Source organism: Vipera berus (assembly GCF_964194415.1).
Source record: "Vipera berus genome assembly, chromosome: 1".
NCBI classification, from domain to species: domain Eukaryota; kingdom Metazoa; phylum Chordata; class Lepidosauria; order Squamata; family Viperidae; genus Vipera; species Vipera berus.
The window spans coordinates 207,471,353-207,495,172 of NC_138202.1; the positions used below are offsets into that span (position 1 = coordinate 207,471,353).

The window sequence follows — 23,820 nt, forward strand, 5'->3', positions numbered from 1 at the left end:
ATGGTGGATAACTATCCACACTGAAAACACAGCCGCTCCCACTGTGCTAAAAGGAGAAAGATTATCTCCTGCTCGCCCATATTCATTCTGGCCAATGGCTTAACTTTCTTTAGTGAAACTTATTCAATACTTGTTTATTAAAAAATACTTACTGCAACTCTGTCATTCAAGCATGAAGAGAAACTTGTTATAAAAAGCAGCAAGACCACCAAATTCAGCTTTGTCACAATGGAGGACCAAAAGCAGACGACGTGAGGCATTGCAACCTGAAATTAGACAGTTGATTAATAGATCCCTGCCCATTTCCATCAGTTATTCCCATCACATTTTACAATTTACCATATTCCATAGAAAACAAACATGACACTAAGCAGTAAATATTGTTGTTGTTGTTAGCTGCGAAGTCGTGTCCAACCCATCGCAACCCCATGGACAATGTTCCTCCAGGCCTTCCTGTCCTCTACCATCTTCTGGAGTCCATTTAAGCTCACGCCTACTGCTTCAGTGACTCCATCCAGCCACCTCATTCTGTGTCATCCCCTTCTTCTATTGCCCTCAATCTTTCCCAGCATTAGGTTCTTCTCCAGTGAGTCCTTCCTTCTCATTAGGTGGCCAAAGTATTTGAGTTTTAGCTTCAGGATCTGGCCTTCTAAAGAGCAGTCAGGGTTGATCTCCTCTAGGACTGACCGGTTTGATCGCCTTGCAGTCCAAGGGACTCGCAGGAGTCTTCTCCAGCACCATAGTTCAAAGGCCTCAATTCTTTGGCGCTCAACCTTTCTTATGGTCCAACTTTCACTGCCCTACATTGCAACTGGGAAGACCATAGCCTTGACTATACGCACTTTTGTTGACAGTAAATATTCCTTGATGCAAAATATATATCCCAAAGCTCTGTTCCAAAGATATTGATACACAGGTAAATTTCATAAATTTATAATCTTATCACAGAGAATATTCTTTAGTCAAGAGCAAATTCATCATGCAGAATATCTATAGTTTAAGCTTATACTATCAGTGTGCAGTCTGTATACCAGTACTTTGATTCCCTACCATATAATTAATATGAGAGTTCACAGTGATTCAAATAAGTGGTCCTTATATATATTTAAAATAATGATAAATGTGCACAGTTTCTGCTAATACTGCTTCTTTCCTTAGTTTTGTTTTCTTTTTGAATGAAAGTCTGGGTGGGAAATCCATGACTGTCCAAGTAAAAACAGTATCCCTTCCCACTAACTATAAGGGCAGCAACTGCTCAGAATTGTAAGTAAGAGACATCTGGGGGGGGCACAAGTTCTACCCACCTAGTAAAGGTGGTTCTTCCACCCTAGTTTTGTCAATTAAATAAGCATGCTCTGCCAGTAGCTGCTATTAGCATTCTTTTCTGCATATATGGAGACAGCAGTTTGGTAGTCACAAGGAACCCTGCAAGGTGAAATACAATAAAGCTCTGTTACTCACAAGCCCAAAACAAAAGTATTGTTTTTAGCACCACTCCCTCCATCTTTCTTTGTGTCCACCTCCTTTATTCTCCTAATCTTTTTCTTTACGTCTCTTTTTCTTTTATTCTTTCCCCACCTTTTTCTTTACCTCCCACTACGGCAGTTCCTTCAGTGAAAACTGAAATGGGAACAGTCTCAGTTATGCCCTTCCTTGATAGGAGCTCCTGCTGCTATGTGCTACCTTCTTGAAAACCAACCCTACTTGCCTCCTAAGAATGAAGTCAGTGGGGAAGCACACTTGGTACCCCATTTGTGGCAAGGGGAGAGAACAATTTTACTCCATCTCTATCATCACAAAAAGGCCTTTTAAAGTCCTTGAATCACACCATTCATCACACAAAACTACTGAACAGAAATGACTGCTGAGCACAACTTCTGGGACCAAAGGAACAGTGAGAACTAGAAACCTTCACACAACGGGGTCCCTCTCCTTCCTTCACATTGCTTTGAGTTATCAGCCTGGGATACTATCACTGTGATTTTGAGGTAATTTATTTATTTATTTATTTATTTATTTGTTTGTTTTTATAAACCGCCCTTCTCCCGAGGGACTCGGGGCGGTGTACAGAGTAAGGTAGGTATACAGATTGAACAATAAAAAACAATAGTAAAAACAAACTGGGACCCCAATTAAAGCTATCAGGCCAGGCCGGACTGCTGGAACAGGAAGGTTTTTAAGTCGCGCCGGAAGGTGCGGAGGTCGGGGGCCATCCGGATTTCGGTTGGCAATCAGTTCCAGAGGGCTGGCGCACCCACTGAGAATGCCCTCCCCCTGGGGGCCACCAGCCGACATTCCTTGAGCGGTGGCACCCTGAGGAGGCCCTCTCTGTGGGAGTGCACAGGACGGTGGGGTGCTGACATTGGCAGAAGGTGCTCCCGTAGGTAGTCCGGACCCATGCCATGTAGGGCTTTGTATGTCATTGTTAGCACCTTGAATTTCACACGGAAGGCAACCGGAAGCCAGTGCAGCGTACGGAGGAGAGGTGTGATATGGGAGTATCGGGAGGCTCCCAAGAGTGTCCGTGCCGCTGCACTTTGCACCAGTTGAAGCTTCCGAGTGGATCTCAAGGGCAGCCCCATGTAGAGAGCGTTACAGTAGTCTAGGCGAGAGGTCACAAGGGCATGGGTGACTGTACGTAAGGCATCCAGGTCCAGATAAGGCCGTAGTTGGCGAACTAGTCGAACCCGGGAGAAGGCCCCCTTGGTCACAGCTCCTATGTGATCTTCCAGGGAGAGCTGCGAGTCTAGGAGGACACCCAGGTTGCGGGCCCTATCAACAGGGGGTAGTAACTTGTCCCCGATGTTAAGGGATGGGACGTTCTGAATATCCTGGCTTGCCGGTACGTACAGCCATTCAGTCTTGTCCGGGTTCAGTTGAAGCCTGTTCCTCCCCATCCATTCCCGGACCGCTTTCAGGCAGCGGGACATCACGTCGAGGGCATCACTGATATTGTTTGGAGTTGAGATGAAAAGCTGGGTGTCATCAGCATACTGATGGTACCCTACTCCAAAGCTACGAATGATCTCACCCAGCGGTTTCATGTAGATGTTGAACAGGAGAGGCGAGAGGACCGACCCCTGAGGGACTCCGCAAGCGAGAGGCCTCGGGGTCGACCTCTGTCCCCCTGCCAGCACCGACTGCGAGCGACCCTGGAGAAAGGAGGAGAACCAACGCAGAACCGTGCCTCCCACTCCCAGTCCCCTGAGGCGTCGCAGTAAGATACCATGGTCGATGGTATCGAAAGCCGCCGAGAGGTCTAATAAGACTAGGACAGAGGAATGGCCCCTGTCCCGGGCTCTCCAGAGATCATTCATCAGAGCGACCAATGCCGTCTCCGTGCTGTAGCCCGGCCTGAAACCCGATTGGTACGGGTCTAGATAAACCGCTTCATCCAGGATCTGAGGAAGTTGGTGCGCCACCACGCTCTCAACAACCTTCGCAAGGAAGCGAAGATTGGAGACAGGACGAAAGTTATTCAAAGAGGATGGGTCCAAGGTGGGCTTCTTGAGGAGAGGTCTCACCACCGCCTCCTTCAAGGCGGTGGGGAAGTGACCCTCACTCAGAGAAGCAGAGATGACCGCTAGGAACCAGCCTCGTGTCCCCTCTCGAGCTGCATAGGCCAGCCAGGAAGGGCACGGGTCCAGTAAGCATGTGGAGGCGCTCAACCTTCTCATAATCCTGTCCACTTCCTTAGGAGTCACAGGATCAAATTCCTCCCAGATGACGTCGACAAGACTGTCCATGTCTTGTTCTTCCAGCTCAGCCCAGTTGGAGTCCAGGCCAGTTATGGTCATTTGTTCTGCCTCTTGAACTTTGGGGATTGTTCCTTGGCAAACATCATCTGGATTCTGATATTTGACTGAGCTGGTTTTGCAGTGGAGGTAGTTTTGTATTATTTTGTTGATTTTTATTATCTTAAACTGCTTGATTGTATGTTCCCAAAGTATGGCAGCATTTACTTAGCTAAGGATGAGGAAGGACTTGCTGTTCATCTAAAGCATTAATTGATGACTATAATTATATACTGCTAAACATCTGAATATTGTCCCAAGTAGATTCCATTTCATAACACTATCACCTATTCTACTATGGCAACAATACCTAGGGGGCATATTAAAATGAGAAAAAATCTGGATTAAATACTCAGCTATAAATCTCATGGGCTGTGCAGTTAGTTTACAATTCTCATATAAATCCAGAAAAATGAGTAAATGAAGTAAACTCTGCTCAAGTTAGCAAGAGGTGTATCATGCAAATCAGAACCCATGGAAACCATGAGTATTAGCTCCCTCTTAGATAGAAAGCTACCTGTGTGACCTTGGGCCAGTCACTCTCTCTCAACCCTTATAGGAAGGAGGCAATAGCAAGGCACTTCCAAAAAAAAGCTCACCAAGAAAACTGTAGGGACCAGTCCAAGCATCCCCAACCCACCCCAATTTTCAAAGCAATATCATTTATTTATAACATATTTCTTTATAATAAAGTGCTTTTTGTTTTAATGTTTTATATTGGCATTTTTTATTAATAGTAAGCCGCTCAGAGTCACCTGGCTGAAATGGGAGGCATATAAGTTCAATAAATAAATACATAAATATTTCTCAAGAACAACTTCACATGCTGGTATTAATAGAAAGATTATCTTTAAGGGTACATATTATAATTAAAAGTTGATTAATCTAATTCAAGAGCCAATACTGTGTAGACTTGACTCCTATCTAGTGGTGGGATTCAAATATGTGAACAACCAGTTCTCCGTGTGGATGCCGCTTTCGGAAGTCCATTCTGGGCCTGGGCAACAAAAAATTAGCTACCGGTTCTGCCAAACTGGTGCGAACTGGCTGAATCCCACCACAGCTCCTATCCAGTGTTTATCTATCTGAGAGGCTGTTCTATCTGGGCAGCAATTGGAGATGGGACGGGAGGCAAGTGACACGGAACCGCCACAGTTCCTACCACACACTTTGTGTTTAATTTAATTTAATTTAATATTTGCATTTGTATACCGCCCTTTCCCTGAGGACTCAGGGCGGTTTACAGGGAATTAAAAATCAAAACATACAAAAGTTAAAACCAATTAAAAAGCATTAAATTCACCCTGTACATTAAAACCCCAGTTAAAATTTTCTCCTCAGCCTGGGCCCGAGAGCTCAAAGAGCCAGGTCTTCAGGCCCCGGCGGAATGATCGGAGGTCGGGAGCAGTCCTCAACTCTACCGGCAGCTGGTTCCAGAGGGCAGGCGCTCCCACTGAGAAGGCCCTATCCCTGGGTGTCACCCGCCGGCAATCTCTCACCGGCGGAACCCTGAGCAGACCCTCCCTGTGAGAGCGCACTGGGCGAAGGGCGTTTGATGCCGGCAGCAGGTGTTCCCTCAAATAACCCGGACCCAGGCCATGTAGGGCTTTATAGGTGATAACCAGCACCTTGAATTTCACCCGGAGGGCAACCGGAAGCCAATGCAGCTCGCGGAGTAGAGGTGTTACATGGGAGTATCGGGAAACCCCCATTACAACTCGCGCGGCCGCATTCTGCACCAGTTGAAGCCTCCGAGTGGTCTTCAAGGGCAGCCCCATGTAGAGAGCGTTACAGTAGTCCAAACGGGAGGTCACAAGCGCATGAGTGACTGTGCGTAGGGCGTCTCGGTCCAGATAGGGACGCAACTGGCGCACCAGGCGAACCTGTGCAAAAGCCCCCCTGGTCACGGCTCCTATGTGATCTTCAAAATTGAGCCGTGAATCCAGGAGGACGCCCAAGTTGCGAGCCCTATCAACGGGGGGTAACACCTCACCCCCCATCGTTAAAGGTGGAATAACTTGGTTAACCCGAGACGCCGATATGCACAGCCACTCAGTCTTGGCGGGATTGAGACGAAGCCTGTTTCTCCCCATCCAGACCTGAACCGCCTCCAGGCACCGGGACATCACGGAGAGGGCATCACTGGGTTGGTTCGGGGTGGAAAGAAAAAGTTGGGTATCATCAGCGTACTGGTGATACCCCACCCCAAAACCACGAATGATCTCGCCCAGCGGCTTCATGTAGATGTTGAACAGGAGGGGCGAGAGAACCGACCCCTGAGGGACTCCACAAATGAGAGACCTCGGGGCGGATCTCTGCCCTCCTGTCAACACCGACTGCGAGCGGCCCTGGAGGTAGGAGGAGAACCACCGTAGGACGGTGCCTCCCACTCCCAACCCCCTGAGACGCCGCAGCAGGATACCATGGTCGATGGTATCGAAGGCCGCTGAGAGATCTAATAGGACCAGGACAGAGGAGCAACCCCTGTCCCTAGCCCTCCAGAGATCATTCACCAGCGCGACCAATGCCGTCTCCGTGCTGTGTCCGGGCCTGAAGCCCGATTGGTACGGGTCCAGATAATCAGTTTCCTCCAGGAACAGAGGGAGCTGATGCGCCACCACACTCTCAACAACCTTCGCCAGGAAGCGAAGGTTGGAGACTGGACGATAGTTGTTTAAAACAGCCGGGTCCAAAGCAGGCTTCTTGAGGAGGGGTCTCACCACCGCCTCCTTCAAGGCGGCAGGGAAGACACCCTCCTTCAAAGAAGCAGTTATTACTGCATGGAACCAGCCTCGTGTTCCCTCCCGAGCCGCATAAGCTAGCCAGGAGGGGCACGGATCCAACAAACAGGTGGTGGAGCTCAGTCTCCCCATGATCCTGTCCACATCATCAGGGGAAACAGGGTCGAACTCAGTCCAGATAACGTGCTCAAGACCGCCTGATTCCTCCACATCAGACTCTGCCCAGTCAGAGTCCAAGCCGGTCCGGATCCGAGCGATTTTGTCCGTCAGATGATGACTAAACTCCTCAGCTCGTCCCTGCAAGGGATCCTCCCTCACCTCCTGGTTGAGGAGGGAGCGAGTCACCCTAAACAGGGCGGCCGGGCGATTATCTGCGGACGCGATAAGGGCGGCAAAGTAGTTAGACTTCGCCGTCCTTATCGCCGCAAGATAAGACCTTATGAAGGTTCTTAACTGCAATCGGTCGGATTCGGATCGGCTGGATCTCCAACCGCTCTCTAGACCTCGTCTCCGACGCTTCATCTCCCGGAGCTCCACAGAGAACCATGGGGCCCAACGGGATCTGCGTCGGGTCAGAGGTCGCATGGGTACAACGCAGTCGAGTGCCCTGGTGGCTGCCGTTTCCCAGGCCTCCACCAGGGCATCGACTGGGCTGTGGGTAAGGGTGATAGGTATAGGCCCAAGCGCCCTCTGGAACCGATCTGGGTCCATTAGGCGCCTGGGGCGGAACCACCTGGTCGGCTCCGCCGCCCAGCGGCGGGGGATGGCATGACGGAAAACTAGCCTCAGGAGGTAATGGTCTGACCATGACAGAGGGGTGATGGACGGAGAACCCCCTCCCAGATCATCCAACCACTGTCCAGACAGAAACACCAGGTCAAGAGTGTGACCCCCCTCATGAGTTGGGTCCTCAATAACCTGGGTCAGGCCCATGGCTGTCATGGAAGCCATGAACTCCCGAGCTAACTCCGACGACCCTCCCAGTGATGGCAGGTTGAAGTCACCCAGGACTACGAGCCTGGGGAACTCCACCGCCAACCCTGAGAGGGTGTCGAGCAGCTCGGGCAGGGCTGTTGCCACACAGCTGGGCGCCAGGTATGTAAGCAACAAGCCCAACTGAACCCGAGGACCACACCTCAAGAGGAGGGTCTCACTCCCGGCCATCTGGACAATGGTGGCCTCCCGGGGACACAATGTCTCCCGAATAACCACTGCCACCCCACCACCCCTGCCCTGAGCCCGTGGCTGGTGCAGCACCCGGAAACCCGGCGGGCATAACTCGGTGAGAGGCACCCCTCCCTCCGAGCCCAGCCAAGTTTCCGTGATGCACGCTAGATCCGCACATTCCTCCTCAATCCGATCACGGATGAGGGGAGCTTTATTAACTACGGATCTAGCGTTAAAATAGACCAGCCTGAGCTCAGGGGCCTGATCACCCTCATCCCCGGGTAAGAGGGTGCTAACCGGAGGGTCGGAGCGCGCCACCGCTCGAAGATAGCGGGGGCGCGATCCCAGATGTTGATATGACCCTCCTCGCAAACACCTGCTGCCATACCCTATCGCCGTGGGGATTCGATACCCCACCCCCACATTCCCAGCGCCAGCAGCCACCTCCCCCAACCCCGTCCCACCAGGACCTCTAACAGGACCAGACTGAGTGCCGGTTACAAGTTCCCTCCCCATCCCCCCCTCCCTCCCCCTCCCTAACCTCCTAAAATAACCGGCTAAAAATCTGATCAGGGGCCTCTTAGCGCGTCTTAACTCGAGGCCCCTATCCAAGCCCAACCACCTCTCGGAGTCCCAAGGCTTGGGCCCGTCATTAAGGGGAGTATGAAAACAGGCGACAGGTCGCGCCCATGAGGCAGGAACCGCCCTAAGGGCATACAAGTCCGCTTCGGAATAACGATGGATCATATAGCACTCAGTTAGTCTCTTGGGGCCGATGTTGAAAATATGGCCAAAGGATTGTTCATTGATGGTACGAAGATGGAAAAAGAACAGGTCCAGTGGGCATATCTCTCAATCTGCAAAGCCATCTCGGCTCTCACCCGAGATGGAGTTCCAAGGGACAACCTCAGCCGTCCTCTCACTCCGGCTGAGGAGTCTAGCTGGAACAGAGAGAGAAAAGGGGAGTCCTAAGCCAGGCCCACCCCAACTGGTCTCCCACACCAGAGAGGAGGTCGCTGACCAGTCCAGAACCGTCCTCCCACCACGGTTCGGTCCCGTCCACACTGGATTATCCATAGGGGGATCTTAGTTCCCATCAGGTATGGAGCTAGCCGTAATGCCTGCCTGTCAACAAAAGAAGTAAGAAACAGGCAGGCCAGGCCTCTGTCAATCCTCACAACGCCAGCCCGCACCGCCAGTCTGGGGGGGGGAGAACAAAACATTCTCTCCCCAATGTCCATCCACCAGTCCAAGCCATCCTTCAACGGCAGAAAGAAGTGATCCCAGCAGTCATGTTGGGTCCTGGAATTCACTAACATGTCCGCCGGGGCCGATGACCAGGCCCACAATCTGCAACCACCATCCGAGAGGAAAAGGAGGCTCCTCGCCACCAAAGAACGGTGTCGGTCAGCAGATGGTCGTAAGAAGGATCTCCATCCGGTGGGGTCGTCGCCGCTGCCCCTCCGACAAGCAGAGGGTATCCACGGCGAACAGGCAGAGGAAAGAAGGCAGGTGAGGCGTCCCGGGCTGCACGGCGCTGTAGAGGTGATTGACGCCATAACAGAGCTCAACAGGTCAGCAGAGATTGTCAGCGCTGCTCATTCAGATCAACAGGCCGCTAGCTCGGGGGGGGGGCTCAGCGTCATGAAAAGTAGCGTCCAGGAGCCGTTTCAAAGATCCCCCAATCCCTAAAGTCGCCTCAATCCGCAAGCAGATAAAAAAACAGGCAGACGTCCCGAGTTTCACAGCGAAGCAGCGCTCAGCGCCATAATAGAGCTCAGCAGTTCGGCAGGCAGTTCTCAGTTCTCAGCGCCGCTCGATTGAATCAACAAGCCGCTATTCCGGAGGGGGGGGCTCAGCGCTACGAAAAGCAGCGCCCAGCAGCTGTTTTGAAAAACCCCCAATCCCAAAGTCGCCTCGGCCAGCAACAGCATGAAATCAGCTCAGCCAGCAGCAGATGAAAAGAAGCAAGGCAGACATCCAGGATTCACAGTATAGCTGCGCTCGGCGCCATCGTGAGGCCGGCAGATCGGCAGACGGCAGATGTTAAAACGCCGCTAATTCAAAGGGGGGGGGGCTCAGTGCCACCGAAGACAGCACGTAGCAGCTGTTTTTAGCTCCCCCACCCCCAGAATCGCCTCAACATACCTAGGGCTTCCCGGAGCAAATTCCTTTGGGGCCCTCGAAGAGCGCCCGAAGCTTAAGTTGCGGCCGTCGCCATCTTGGGGAAAAAAAAAAAAAAAAAAAAAAAAAAAAAAAGGGACGTGTTGAAAAGCAAAATAAGCCAGTTCTACCGTGGCTTCATATTCCTTTTTCTGAAGTTAACATTGATTTATGCAGTAGAATTCAAGCATCCAACCCACATGGCCCAACTAAAGCAGAAGAGAACGGCGACTATTTCCCTTCACTTCTATAGGTAAAGGTTAATAAGGTTCCCCCGCTCATGCGTGCTAGTCGTTTCCGACTCTAGGGGCCGGTGCTCATCTCCGTTTCAAAGCCGAAGAGCCAGCGCTTGTCCGAGGATGTCTCCGTGGTCATGTGGCCGGAATGACTAGACGCCAAAGGCGCACAGAACGCTGTTACCTTCCCACCGTAGTGGTCCCTATTTGTCTACTTGCATTTTTAAGTGCTTTCGAACTGCTATGTTGGCAGAAGCTGGGACGAGTAACAGGCGCTCACTCTGTTACGTGGCACTAGGGATTCAACCCGCCAAACTGCCGACCTTCTGATCAACAAGCTCAGCGTCCTAACCCACTGCGTCCTCTTCTAGGGAGTAGATCAGAGGTCTTCAAACTTGGTCTTTTTATGACTTGTGGACTTCAACTCCCAGAATTCCTGAGCCAGTGTGCCTGGCTGAAGAATTCTGGGAGTTGAAGTTCACAAGTCATAAAAGGACCAGGTTTGAAGACCCCTGGAGTAGAGCAAATGCGACGCCAGTTGCACCCAACGGTTTCCAACACAATTCCCATCAGCCGCACAGAAAGCAATCGAGAGTCAAGTCCAAAGCATATGGGCAGCACGTAGGCCGAGAGGGGAAAGATCCCCGGCAGCTTAACTGCTGATAGCGCCGCTTCGTGCTTGGAGGGGATGCCCGGTTGCCTCGGAAGGATCCCTGGGAATGCGCACCACGACCACGCAACCCTCTCTCGCCCGCCCTCCAGCCCCTACCTCTTTGCGAACCCTCTTCCAGCAGGAGCCGGATCCCGAGCCTCCCCGAACGCACTCTTCACCAATCAGGAAAGCCTGCGTCACTCCCTCGCGTCACAGTTCTCGGGCAAGAGCTCCGCCCATTCAAAGGAAGCCGCGCTCCCAACGTGGCTGCCCTGCAGGAGGTGGCATAGAGACAAGAATTTTAGAGGCGCTCATCAGCTCGCAAGTTATTACAGTTCCTGGTCCGTTAAGTGCCTCTCCGCCCTGATCACATTCTGCCTCGAACTGATTCCAAAGGTCAGGAAAAAGCGCTCATTACTTTGTCTTCAATTCCTCTCCTCTCTCTTCGCTTTCAGGCACAGTACATTTGTATGTACGTATCTTTAGCCAATTTCTTTCTCATCTAATAATGGCTTTGTCAGCCTTCATTTCCCTAACTAGTGAGCATAAAAAAAACCTAAATTTGAACACAGGAGGCATCTCCAGTATAGAATACTGAATCAGATAGATCAAGTGTAGCTTCACGAATTTCCACTTTTAATAATGATTTTTTTTAAAAAAAACCCAATTCTAGCCAATAACTCATCCTACAGAAATTAACTTTTCATCTTATATCTTTAGTTTCTACAGGAATATGTTCTTAGTTATTATTAATTTGTTATCCTGGCTTTTATTTTTAAGCTGCCAATTTATACTGTTAATCTACATTAAAGGGGGGGGGGATTATTTAAAAGGAGCAAACTGCCAACTCTGCATAGATTCCAATTATAGTCCAAGCTTTGGCCTTCATTTAAAACATGCCTCACACTAGTATTAATATAGGCAACCTTTTCCAAGGAATCACCAGTGTGCCTGTAGACAAGAGGCTTTCTTCCCTATCTTAAGAAAAAAATGAAAGAACATTTCCAATATCTTCATTTCAAAAAATTCTCTGAGCTACAGATAAGGTAAAGGTTCCCCCGCACATGCGTGCTAGTTGTTTCCGACTCTAGGGGCCGGTGCTCATCTCTGTTTCAAAGCCGAAGAGCCAGCGCTTGTCTGAGGACGTCTCCGTGGTCATGTGGCCATCATGACTAGACGCCAAAGGCGCACGGAACGCTGTTACCTTCCCACCGTAGTGGTCCCTATTTTTCTACTTGCATTTTTATGTGCTTTCGAACTGCTAGGTTGGCAGAAGCTGGGACGAGTAACAGGCGCTCACTCTGTTACACGGCACTCGGGATTCGATCCGCCAAACTGCCGACCTTCTGATCAACAAGCTCAGCGTCCTAACCCACTGAGCCACCGCGTCCTACAGATAGGCCTCCTCAGTTCTTATAGAAAACATAAATGGTGCGTGCCAAAGATTCATTTGCAGGCACTCCCCTTCCCCTATTTCTCTTGAGAGAACAAAGGCAAAAATAATATGAAGTAGCAAGGAACAAATAGAGAATGGTAGGAAGATTCTTCACCTGTTTCCCTGTGATTTTTGTGACTAGCCACATACAAGAGCTGACCTTTGGAGCCTATGGCTGTATCAGGAACTCTGGGAGTTTGAAGTCCAGGAGTCATAAAAGGGCCATAGTTCCCCACCCTTGTTCTATAGCAATTCATTAGTGAAAGCAGTCAGGTCTTGTTCAGAAAATTCCAAATCAAGCCCCAAATTCTGCTTCTCTCTATAATTAGGTGATGTCTGCCTCCATGAACCTAATTTTATAAATCAGGAGACTATAATGTCAAAATAACCAGGATATTGTGATATAGAATACTATTAATTCTCTGCAATGACATGTTAGCAAATGCTTTTACAGAACGTATACTTAATTTGGCATGATTGCTTCTTTTTTTAGAAGATCCAAACAGCAGACTGCCAGACTATTTAAATTACAACACAATAGCTAAGTGGCAAGAAAAATCAGAAATAAATGAAATGGAAACATATCTACATTAGCATGGTGTAACAATCTGAACCTAATTAGGCAGTGATAGTTTCCTGTGGCTAACCATGGTTTATTCATTTAACCAATTAATTGATCTTACTCCTGTATGGGCTAGGTTCTCCAGTATTCCATTGTATAAAGTATCTGGCTAGCTTGTGTCTGTGTATTGTGTGGGCAAAGGAATACTCTGTCCAGACTAAACCCACTTAACTGTGTTGAAAGAAAAGTCTTCATCATGGTTCCATCCAAGCTGGGAATAAACATGGCGACTGCTTTAGGAAGAAGGTTGTATTTTATTGAAAAGGAGAACCAGACAGGAAGATGGCTGGCAGAAAAGAGACTGAACGCACATAGGGAGTGGGTTTTTATACCCTCTGGAGCCTTTTGTTTGGAGCTGCTTCCTGTTCCTGTTTGAGGCTATTTCCTGTGTCATGAACTTATGACCTGAGTCTGAGTGTGCCTTTCTGGTATTCTGATGGTGATGGTTAATCCTATTATGTCCAAAGGTCAGTTTCTGCATCCCTGGGGCTGGGCTGATGACTCTTAGAGTTTGGGTGAGGTATGCAGATTTTAGGTGTCTTTGTCTTCTTAATCAGGGGGCCTGCAAACTTCCTGGATTTACATCTGCATTTATACAGAACTGGTTTCTGCTTGGGGGAGGGAGACCTGGGGCTATCAAGAAAAACTGGGCAGGTTTTCCTGCCTCTTTAAGATCCTTTGAGGAAATATATGTTTCTGCCCTTTTAATATTTCCTTCTCTGGGGAGCTGACTTCCCACAACTGTATGTTAACATATTTTATAGAATCATAGGGTTAGAAGGGACCTTGGAGGATTTCTAGTCCAACTTCCTGCCCAAGGCAGGAATCTTTATACCATCCTCGACAAATGGTTGTCCAATCTTTTCTTGAAAACCTCCAGCGATGAAGCACCCACAACTCCAAGGGAGGCAAGCTGTTTTAGACTGATTAATCATTCTCACTGTCAGGAAATTCCTCAGTTCCAGATTGGATTTCCCTCTAACAAGCTTCCACCCACTGCTTCTTGTCCTGCCCTCAGGTGCTATGAAGAATAAATCAACCACCTTTTCCCTGTGACAACACTTCATTGTCTAGAGCCCATTCTAATTTTGATTTATGTTTTCCCCTCCAGAAGGCTCAGAACAGTGGCATTTGCTAGCATTTTTGCTAATATTTAAAAAGCCAATTTGGTGTAGTGATTAAGGCATCAGGCTAGAAACAGGGAAACTGTGAGTTCTAATCCTGCTTTTGATACAAAGCCAGCTAGTATATACCTTGGGCTAGTCACGTTCTCTAAACCCTAGGAAGGAGGTAGACAAATCACTTGTTAAAATTTGCCAAGAAAGCTTGACAATGCAGTCTCAAAGAATCAGACACAATTGGAAGAAAAAAATAGTTCAAAATCTACAATAGTTGTGTTGAAATCTTGTTAAGCCAAAACCAGATGAACAAGTTACATTTTAATTGGTGTGAAAGTGTGAAGCCACAGAATACCTTTCGGATTGAGTATGGCTACTGCCACTGGAGATTTCTAGAATGTGTGGACTGAACCATGTTGAACTCAACATGTTGAACTCAACATGGTTTATTAAATTAAGCCAATTGTCTGGATTCTTAGAACATAAGTGAAATGTGTATTATTGTTGGATTTTCAAAGTAGTCAATCCCATTTAAGTCTAGCTATTTTTTTAAACGCAGGCTTATTGCGTTCATCTTCCCGATGCTAATTTGAAGAGGAGGGGGAAAAATGGTATCAGTGCCAGTAAAGAAAATTTCCCTCTCCTGCTCGGAGGTGGGGTGGCGGGGGGGGACATAAAAGACCTGAAATAAAATCAAAAGCTCAGTTTCTCGCGATAGATGCTGGGCAACACAACGACCGCGTTCTCTCGCGAGAACCGCATTCGCACAAAATTCGAGGTCCTGCGGTCAGACGGCGCATGCGTCGGTTAGATTAGCGGTCCAATGCGAGCGGTGTGGGAGTGAGACCTACGCAGCTTCGTTTGGGGATTTTTTTTTTCTCCTCTTGGGTCTTTCCCCCCCCCCCAGGTTTTATTTGCGGTAGCGATGGAAAAATAAGCGGAAAAACTCCTTTTCTTGCTGAGGTAGGAGTGGTGTAGGTGGGTGGTGTCGATTCTTGTTAGGCCGCTGCGCCGTTCGGCCTGAAGAACCGTTGGCAACTTGGAGGGAGGAGGGGCGCGTGCTGCTCTACAACGTTCGTGCGCATGCGGGGAGGGAAGAGAAAGGGGAGAAGCCCTGCCCGCTGGAAAGTGGTCGCGCGCGCCCTCACAGTGAGAAAATAGGCCTCGGCGCCGAAGCCCGAGGTGTGGTCGTGCGCATGCGCGGGTCGGAAGCCAAAGAAGCCTGATTGAGTCGAGGTTTATACGACCTCCTTGTTCTTTGTTACGTAGGCCATGTTTATCACCTCTTGGAGTAGCTAAGTGATTTGCATCTTGTATCTTTATCTTATGTTCTTGGGCGCTTCTTTGCAATTTAAAAGGTAGTGTTCCTTAGTATTTCTCGTTACTAGCGACGATCAAATAAGGTTTGTGCACGTTTGCTCAGAACTAAGTTGGTTTGCATTCAGGGATGCTGATTACCAAATGCATTGCTAGTGCTATTTGAATATTTAATAGTGCCTTCTGGGCATTATCCCTTTGAACTAGGCGCTTGGTCTAACTAATGCACGATTATTATTTTTTTAAATGGTAACTGCAAAATTGACCCCAAGTTTACTGATCGCCATTTTAAGATAATCGAATATTTGTCGTCTGCTATTGAGATGGTTGGATTTGATCTCAGTTGAATGACTTCTGATTGAATGCAAATGGAGGGATTTTTTTAAAAAAAAATTCATAGAAAACTAATTTACTTTGGCTCGTGCAAAGATGGAAATTTGTTCTGAATATCTCTTGTGGGTGATGGTTTCTGTATATGAAATACGCACAACTGCGAATTTGAAGTTTTTAAACACAGACAACTTGAATCTTAAGACTTGGTTGTAGTGAGAGTGAATCCCTGTTGTATTTTTTTCAAGATTCCAGAATTATGGTGCTTAATTCTATAAGGTGATTCCTCATGCTGATCAAAGGCCCAATTAATTCCATCAAACGCAAAAAATTCAATTGCAGCCTATATTTCATCAGGATTTGATATTGGAGGTGTATTGAGACTAGTAATAGCTATGTTTTCCATGGTAGTTTCCATAAAATTATCCAAAATTGAAATGTTTAAAGAATAGAAGTAGAATGTTCATCAGAATTGGTTAATGAATATGATTGCAAACTTTTTTTCCCCAAAACATGTCACAGTAAGAAGTGGAACATTTGCATTGAGAATCTAGGTACAAAACTTTCTTCCCCAAATTAATGGGGCAAGTCTCTCTCACACACACAAATGTGCACATGCAATCTCCCATTGTAAATGTTCAAATATTAGTAAAAATATGTGTAAATATTTCATTAGGAAAAAATTAAGCCAAGATAAGTTATGCCAAAGATATTTGGCTGCTTCTTAGTATAGCCATATTAATCTATAACATTCTTTCAGAAATATTTAATTTTCTGAATACTTTAAATTGGTAAATTTAATTGAATGACTAAATTGATGAATAGTTTAATGAACTTAGAATTGAATAATGAATGTATTTACCTTGCTTGCAAATTTGTAGGCTTATCTCTACTTTTCTTTCTAGACTGGCAGCCTTGGAGTAATATAATTCAGTGTTGGTCGATATTTGGAATTATTTTCCAATTTTGCTCATTCCTGAAATTATGTGTAATGACAAACTGTTGGTATACCTTTTTTAAAAAAAAATACAGCTCATGAATACCCTATGTATAGTAATTAAAACATCTGGAGTTGAATGTTAATGCTGGATTGCCCAGCTATTTTTTTTCCAATTCCTTGAAGACTAAACACTCTTATGAAAGAAACATAGCTGTTATAGGGATAAGCAACAAGTTTAGACAAAGGAAAAGAGGATATTAGCTATCAATAAAGTTCTAGTTTCTCAAGATTGAACCCTGGGATATTGCACTTGGATCTTAGAAGTTCTTAAAACATAGTTTAAATTCACATGTCTAATAAGGACTGCTTTTCAAAATTTAAATATTAGAAAATTTGATCAAAATATTTGATCAGTCTAGTTTTAACATTTTAGTTACTTAGATGTGACTAAGGAGCTCAGATTCAGGAAACCAGTGGCCTATCCAGCTGTGTTTCTTTAGCCCTTGTATTTAAGGTGATTCACAAGGTACATTAGTCACTTATAGTCTTATAGCCTTTCATTTGTTTCAGGGATGACTCAATTCTAACTACCGGTATATGAGAAAGGAAGCAGTTATACTTAGTTTCCATGTTAAAATACAGTTTGCCTTACCTGTCTCTGCATTGAAATAAATGATCCAAATTTCTATAATTGCTTCTTGTAATGGAATTGCTCTCATTTAATCAGCTTTTTTACTGCTATAGTAATTTTTCTGACATGCAGTGAACAGAATTCTACACCGTGGCTGGGTTTATGCACCATGCTAAGTTGCAAAGTATGGTTTATAATGCACGTATCTAGGTTATGCCTTAGCTTGATTATGGGAACATAACCAAGAGTGTCACACAATAGAGTTAAATTTGACAATTTTTATATTATGACTGATACCACTCTACTTTCTAAAGGTCTGTAGGATGAAATTCACTTATTTTACATTGATTACATAACAGTTAATATTTTGAGTATGCTACATCTACCACAACTCCCAAAATATCTTTCTTGATTAGTCATTACTCATTCAGATTCTATTAAAGTATACTTGGAGTTTGATTTCTTGTTCTTCCAATGTGGAGTCCTTTACATTTATATTAAATTGCAGTTTCCATTTTAAAGCCCATTCACCAAGTTTAAACAGCTTATTTTGCTGCTTTTCTCAGTCCATTCTTTACTTTTTCTTGAATAATTGCAAAATCTAACTCATGCCCAATTCCATCTCATAAGTAAGTTAAATATTAAAGAAATCCAGTTTCTTCCCTTCGAAAAGTATCCATTTAATTTTACTGTCTTATTTCCTGATCTTTAACTAGTTATCAGGCAGCGGAAGGATGTAATAAAATATTTCTCCAGGAATTTTTTATAAGCTGCTTAGAAAGAGTTCTAAAGAAGTAATGGCATATAGAATTTCTTGGATCATAATCATAGACAATGCTCAACTTATGACCTTGTGTTCTAATAACAGTTCAAAGTTATGGTGGCCTTGTAAAGTGACTTACAACCTGTACTCACGCTTACAACCATCATGCCAACCTCCTGGCCATGTGATTACTGTTGGACTGCTTGGCAATAGATTCATATTTATGACTAGTTCATCAATCCATGATCACATGATTGCAATTTGCTTTTTTTTCCCCAGCCAAAAAAAAACTCGTTAGGGAAGCTGGACTTGCTTAATGACTGTAATTCACTTAATCATTGTTATTTAGTCAATAACGGCTGTAAAAAAATGAGTTAGCTCTGACACAGCTTACAATTGCAACAACTTACGATGGAAATTCTGGTCCCAACTGTGATCATAAGTTGATAATTTAGCTGTATTTACATTCCTTACAAAAATTTAAAGTTTGAAAAACTATAAAAACTCTTCTTAGAGAAGCCGCATTTTATTGAAAGTACTTTCTGCAGTATATTCCTGATGTTTTTTCTTTAATATTTTATCAGTAATATCTGCTACATAGTTTTAGCTGATCTGTAACTACTTGTAACTTTCTTCCCATGCTTTGCCTGAATCCATTGTTAAAATGTGAAAAAAATGCCTATTTTCTAGTTGTTGAATACAGATACCAAGTTGGGGAAAGGTTATATGTTTTATGGATCAGCAGTTGCATATGCAGATATTCAAAGAACTAGGTACATGTTGTTTAGATTCAGTGGTTTTAACTTATCAGTTACATTTTATTTTAGTTTAATTTCCCCTATTTAAAAGTTCAGTTCAACGTGGCTATTTGCATATTCACTGCAAACACGAATGCAAATTATCTTCCCTGTAACTTCCTTATTCTTTTTAAACGTGGTAGTAATGGTTCATCAAATATTTTTGGAAATACCCTTATTTCTGGTCATTCTGTCTTTCCCCCAGGTGATCATCAAAGGGGTGTTAATTAGGGGATATCCTTTTATTTGCTTTTCTAAGTTTATGACCCTTTCTATTCTAACTTGTGCAAATGCTACGTTTCTTTCTCTTCTAATTTATTCAGTTTTTATTGTCCTTTTAAATTCTTGCATCTTCTTTGGATTTGTCTCCTCTTCTGTCATCTGAGATGTATTTTGTAGCTAAGGCATTCTTCTTGTAGTTTACAACTGAATGTTGTTTCATTTAATTTCGAGAAGTTGGGCTCTCACTTCTTCATTTCAAGTTGCTGACAAGAAAGGGTTCTGGTCTTTATACTAAACATTAACTTGACATGACATGAAAGGGAGGCTGGCATAGGAAGACCACTATATAATTTGTTGCTATTGAATGAATGGTTCATCCAATCTAAAGCTTTTACTGCCAACTACTGCAAGAAGGATTTTTGAAGAGAAATCTCCCTTTTGTGTTTGTATTTGGATTATCAATGTTATCTCATGAAGCTTATATCTTAGAATATAAAGTATAAAGTATAGCTATATAATTCTGCAGCCTACCTCTTGGCAGATTATGGAATATATCATTAGAGGTTCATGATTTGGATTGAATAGCAACTGAGAAGTCCTGTTTGTTGGTTTATCTAGTTTTGCTGCATGTTGCAGAAATCTAACTGAAGGCTTTGCTCCTTCAGTGTCTACTTTTAATGCATTTATGTATTTATTTAAAGTATTCCATTCCAGAGGTCACCTCTGCTAAAGAAATTTGCATACATTACAGGGCTGTGCAGTGGTTTGGAACTGAATGGAAAAAGGTGCTTTAAAACAGGGCTTTTCAAACTTTTCACCCTTTTCACCCATTGTACCACTTTTAGGATATGGAAAATCTGAGTACCACCAGTCGCCTAGCAAGGTGTTAAAAACCTGATCACCAAAAAAAAGAAAAGAAAAAAGTGATGAAGTACAGGTAGTCCTCAACTTACAACAGTTTGCTTAGTGACTGTTCTAAGTTACAATGGCACTGAAAAAATGAATTAGTTGCCAAGAATCTGAATGTAAATCACAAGACCCTGGAGATGCTGCAACATTCCAGCTGATCGGCGCTTCTGGGCTCAAGCGCCATGATCAGCGCCGAGCTCCAGCTGAATCCTGGCGCTTCCGCTGAGCCCTGACAGCCCTGCAGCTGTAGCCAGCTCATTCTCCTCCCCCGCTACCACTTTTCTAGGATGGTCGCATACCACCTGCCAGGTGCCAATGTACCACAGGTGGTACCTGTACCGCTGGTTGAAAAGCCCTGCTTTAAAACAAATGTAGTAGATGCAGCTCATTTTTGCTCATTTTCTTCTAGGAATTGCTATTCGAGAGAATATCAGTTCTTTCAAAGAAAGGTTTATTGCACAATTGTGATTGCTTCTTTTATAAATAACCTAATAAGTGAAACTGGACCTGTGTCGACTGCTTACCATGTAAGAGACCTATATAGTATGTGAAATGTTTGGTTTATATTTCCAACGCTATAGTAGATAACACCTAATATTTAAATGCTGTTTTATTTCATTTTAAATCTATAATTATTTGGGCTATTCCTGGAATTCCAGAATTAAGAAATGTTCAATCTAATATGTTACAGGTAGGCCTTGACTTATGACCCTTTAGCGATGGTCCAAAATTACTATGGCCTCATAAAGGGTGCTCTACCTCCTCTAAAGCGCTTCTGGCCATTGCAAAGCATTACATATGCACATTCGTGGTTCTGTGATCATGATCTGGTGCTTGACACACCTGTTTGCAGCCTGTTTGCACTTACACCAGTTTCATTTATTTATCTGTTAAATTTATTTGCTGTCTATCTTGCCAGGGAACTTCTTATTTTTACAAATGATTCAGGGCAGCAAATATATCCAACACACCTTCCTTCCTCCCCCTATTTTTCCCACAGCAAACAACCCTGTGAGGTGAGCAGGGTTGAGATAGTGTCTGGCCCATGGTCACCCAGCTGGCTTTCATAATGAAGGTGGGATTTGAACTCACTCTAGATAGCCTAACTGTACACTTAACAACCATAACTGGAAATGCAGGGATTGTGGTGATTAAGTGAAGCAGTTACATAATATCTTAATTGCTTTGCTCAGCCATTGAAATTTTAGTCTCAGGGTGAATTGAGAATTACCTTATAGTTTATATAAAAATTATAATTTTATAGATGGCTAGATGTGGATCTGAAATCCTGGCATGGGTATGGAAATCAGTGGGGACTATTATACCCCTGCATTCATGCCAACCTTTGCTCCAAAACATCTGCAGTGGTGGAATGCTAAGTGTTTTCCAATCCCATTGCACAACAGAACTTGGCAACACTATTATTTTTGCTGCTAGCTTGTCTCTGGATATAGTTTTTATATGCTTGAATTGAATAAGGCAGTAGTTCTCAACCTGTGGTCCACAGACCCCTGGGGGGTCATGATGTTGTCACAAGGGGTCCGCGAAGAAATATGATTTAAATCTTGAGTTAAGTCTTGGTGCTGTGTTGGCCACAAAAGGTATTTAAAGGGCATCAGTGGTGAACAAAAGGTTGAGAACCACTGAAATAGGGAATTTCTTTTGAAACTAAAGTAACTAGTTGACTGATTTTATTTAGCTAACATCAGTAGAGGTACAGGAGACCCATTCTTCAATAATTGAATGTTCCCATATTTCCATAAATTATTCTTCTTTGACAGGCCTCTGCCTGTTTTGCAAATCGGTTCTCAAATCTTTGGTTGAAGTTCAACATTACATGAATGAACATCTGCATGTATTATGAAACTTTCTTTACTGTTACCCATTATGCCTCATGTTATGCTAGATTGGGGGAACTCTAGGAAGTTAGGGAAAGAATAATTACCTCCTACTTACATGAGTGGAATAACTTCCACAGAAAAATACAATTTCTTTCCCTTTTCTGTGCTGACTTTTATCTCACACCCTAGTAAAAAGTCAGTAATACAGTTTTGTTTGTTTCTTTCTAAATAGACTTTTAGAAATGTGTAGTAATAGAACAGGGCTATCTCTTTATAGGTAGAAAATCCTGTTTCTCTATTTCCACTCCAGTTTCTACTTGAGGCAAAATGGAAGATATTCTGAGCCTTAATTGGTAAAATAATTCTTAAGCTTGGCATATTAACTTTTAGTTTCTTTATATACATATATATATATATATGCCTCGTCATGTCTAAGACTTAAGTCAGTATAATTCTTACAACCTTTTAAGGAGACTGATTACATATCCTACTTTTTTCCAGTTCCTCATACTGTTTCACCCTATAATCATAATAAAAGATGGCAAACAAAAACAGTTGAATCCTAGAGAAGTAAAATTATCCCGATTTGGGAAATGTTGCTATTGTCTTTTTCTCCCTCACCAACTTACTGGGATATCCCCTTTGAGTGTTCCATTTTTAAGACTACTCTGATATCTCCTTTTTTCTTTGTAGGTTTACATCGATTTCATATAAGCCTGGGCAGTTGCAGCTTGTGTGGAAACCAGGCTATGCAGTGAAACCATCTGCTGGGCAGCCCAACTCTGTCAGGAGGTACTCTTCAGATGCTCCTGGATCTGACAATTGTCCAAATCCTTCAAAAATTGACTAAAATCAAAGATGTGGTTATATGAGTGTTTTAAGTAATATAACCAACCTTGCAAAACTGATGGATTTTTTTAAAAAAATATTCAAAGAATATTTTATCTTGAACTCTTAAAACACACAAATAGTAAAGGTCTTTTCTTTAAAAAAATGATCTTTGAGTCAAACTGAAACCTATTTTTCAACCAAAAATTGCTTATACGATGCCTTTGTGTTAAAAAATTATCATCCCTGTATTCTCTTTACCATCAATAGTTTAAATTTGTGTTTAACATTAGATCACTACTAAAAAAAAGAAACAAAATTAATAAAAGTAGATACCTTTCTTGATTACCATGCCCTTTCAATCCAAAGCAGCAAGAAAAAAACTTGAAATTACGATGTTGCCCCTGGAAGTAAAAAGTTTAGTAGTTCACTGTACCTATTAGGGCTTAATTTGAGCCGGCCTTCTTATGCTACATTCTAGCACCTGTTTCTCTAATGTTAAGACTCTGCTTAGGAACTGTTACACTAGCAGGTTACTGGAAGTATCTTCTAGAGGCTTTTCTCATCACTATATAACCCATCTCCTCTCTTTGACTATTTGAGAATTCGGAACTCTGATCAATTGATGTTACTTACTATCTTTGACAGTGACAAGATGTCAGATGGAGTCAGAAAAATTAACTCAAATGACTATTAAAGAGTAAACATTTCATTAACCTTTACATTGTAGATGTAGCTGGAAAGATGAGCAGTTCCTCTACTGCTGCTAGGATGTTTCTAGCTACATAGTCCATACGTGCAGTGAAAGATCACCAGGCTTTCTACTGGTCTTTAAAAAGGCTACACATCTGCTAGGGTTTTGGCACCTGCTAATCTGGGAGCAATTTATTTGCCCTAAGCCAGTAGTTAAACTTTAAAATATTTTTCAAATATTTTAAATCTTATTCCTAAACTCTGGTCAATATTATTATTATGTGAATCCAACATCGTACACAGACTGGTTAAACTTTTGTTTAGGAATTCTTATATTCAGTCAAGTGTCATAGATTATATTTCTCACTTGACATTTGTCCATTCCTTCTTTTCTATTTCCATCGACATCTGCTCTGTGCTTACAATATTTTGCCTATTCTTCTAGTATTACAGTTGTATTAGTACTTTTCAATTTATTCATTCCATTTACCTTTACAAAAAATAACTGGATATTAGTAAAACATCTTTTTACAATAGATACCTATTGTACCCTGCATCGGGTTTATCTGACAGTGAACAATTGCTTCCAGCAGCAGTTTTAATACTATATTTTTAAGTAGT

The 23,820-nt window shown here is 44.0% G+C and overlaps 1 protein-coding gene across 5 annotated transcripts in view; it reads right to left on the bottom strand.

The window, feature by feature from the left end:
• SIL1 (SIL1 nucleotide exchange factor) overlaps positions 1 to 10,954 on the bottom strand; it is a 49,296-nt gene extending 38,342 nt beyond the window's left edge. For 2 of the 5 annotated variants that reach the window (XM_081313454.1, XM_081313450.1), the window contains exons 1-2: positions 10,871 to 10,954; positions 153 to 266 (exon numbers count right to left, since the gene is read on the bottom strand). In XM_081313454.1, coding sequence (XP_081169580.1) covers positions 153 to 260 — 108 coding nt within the window. In that variant the 5' untranslated portion in view covers positions 261 to 266; positions 10,871 to 10,954. Of the gene's footprint in view, positions 1 to 152; positions 267 to 1,304; positions 1,917 to 10,758; positions 10,834 to 10,870 lie in introns of those variants that run through there. The other 3 variants (XM_081313452.1, XM_081313453.1, XM_081313451.1) reach the window with 3 other exon arrangements.
• Positions 10,955 to 23,820: the final 12,866 nt, after the last annotated feature.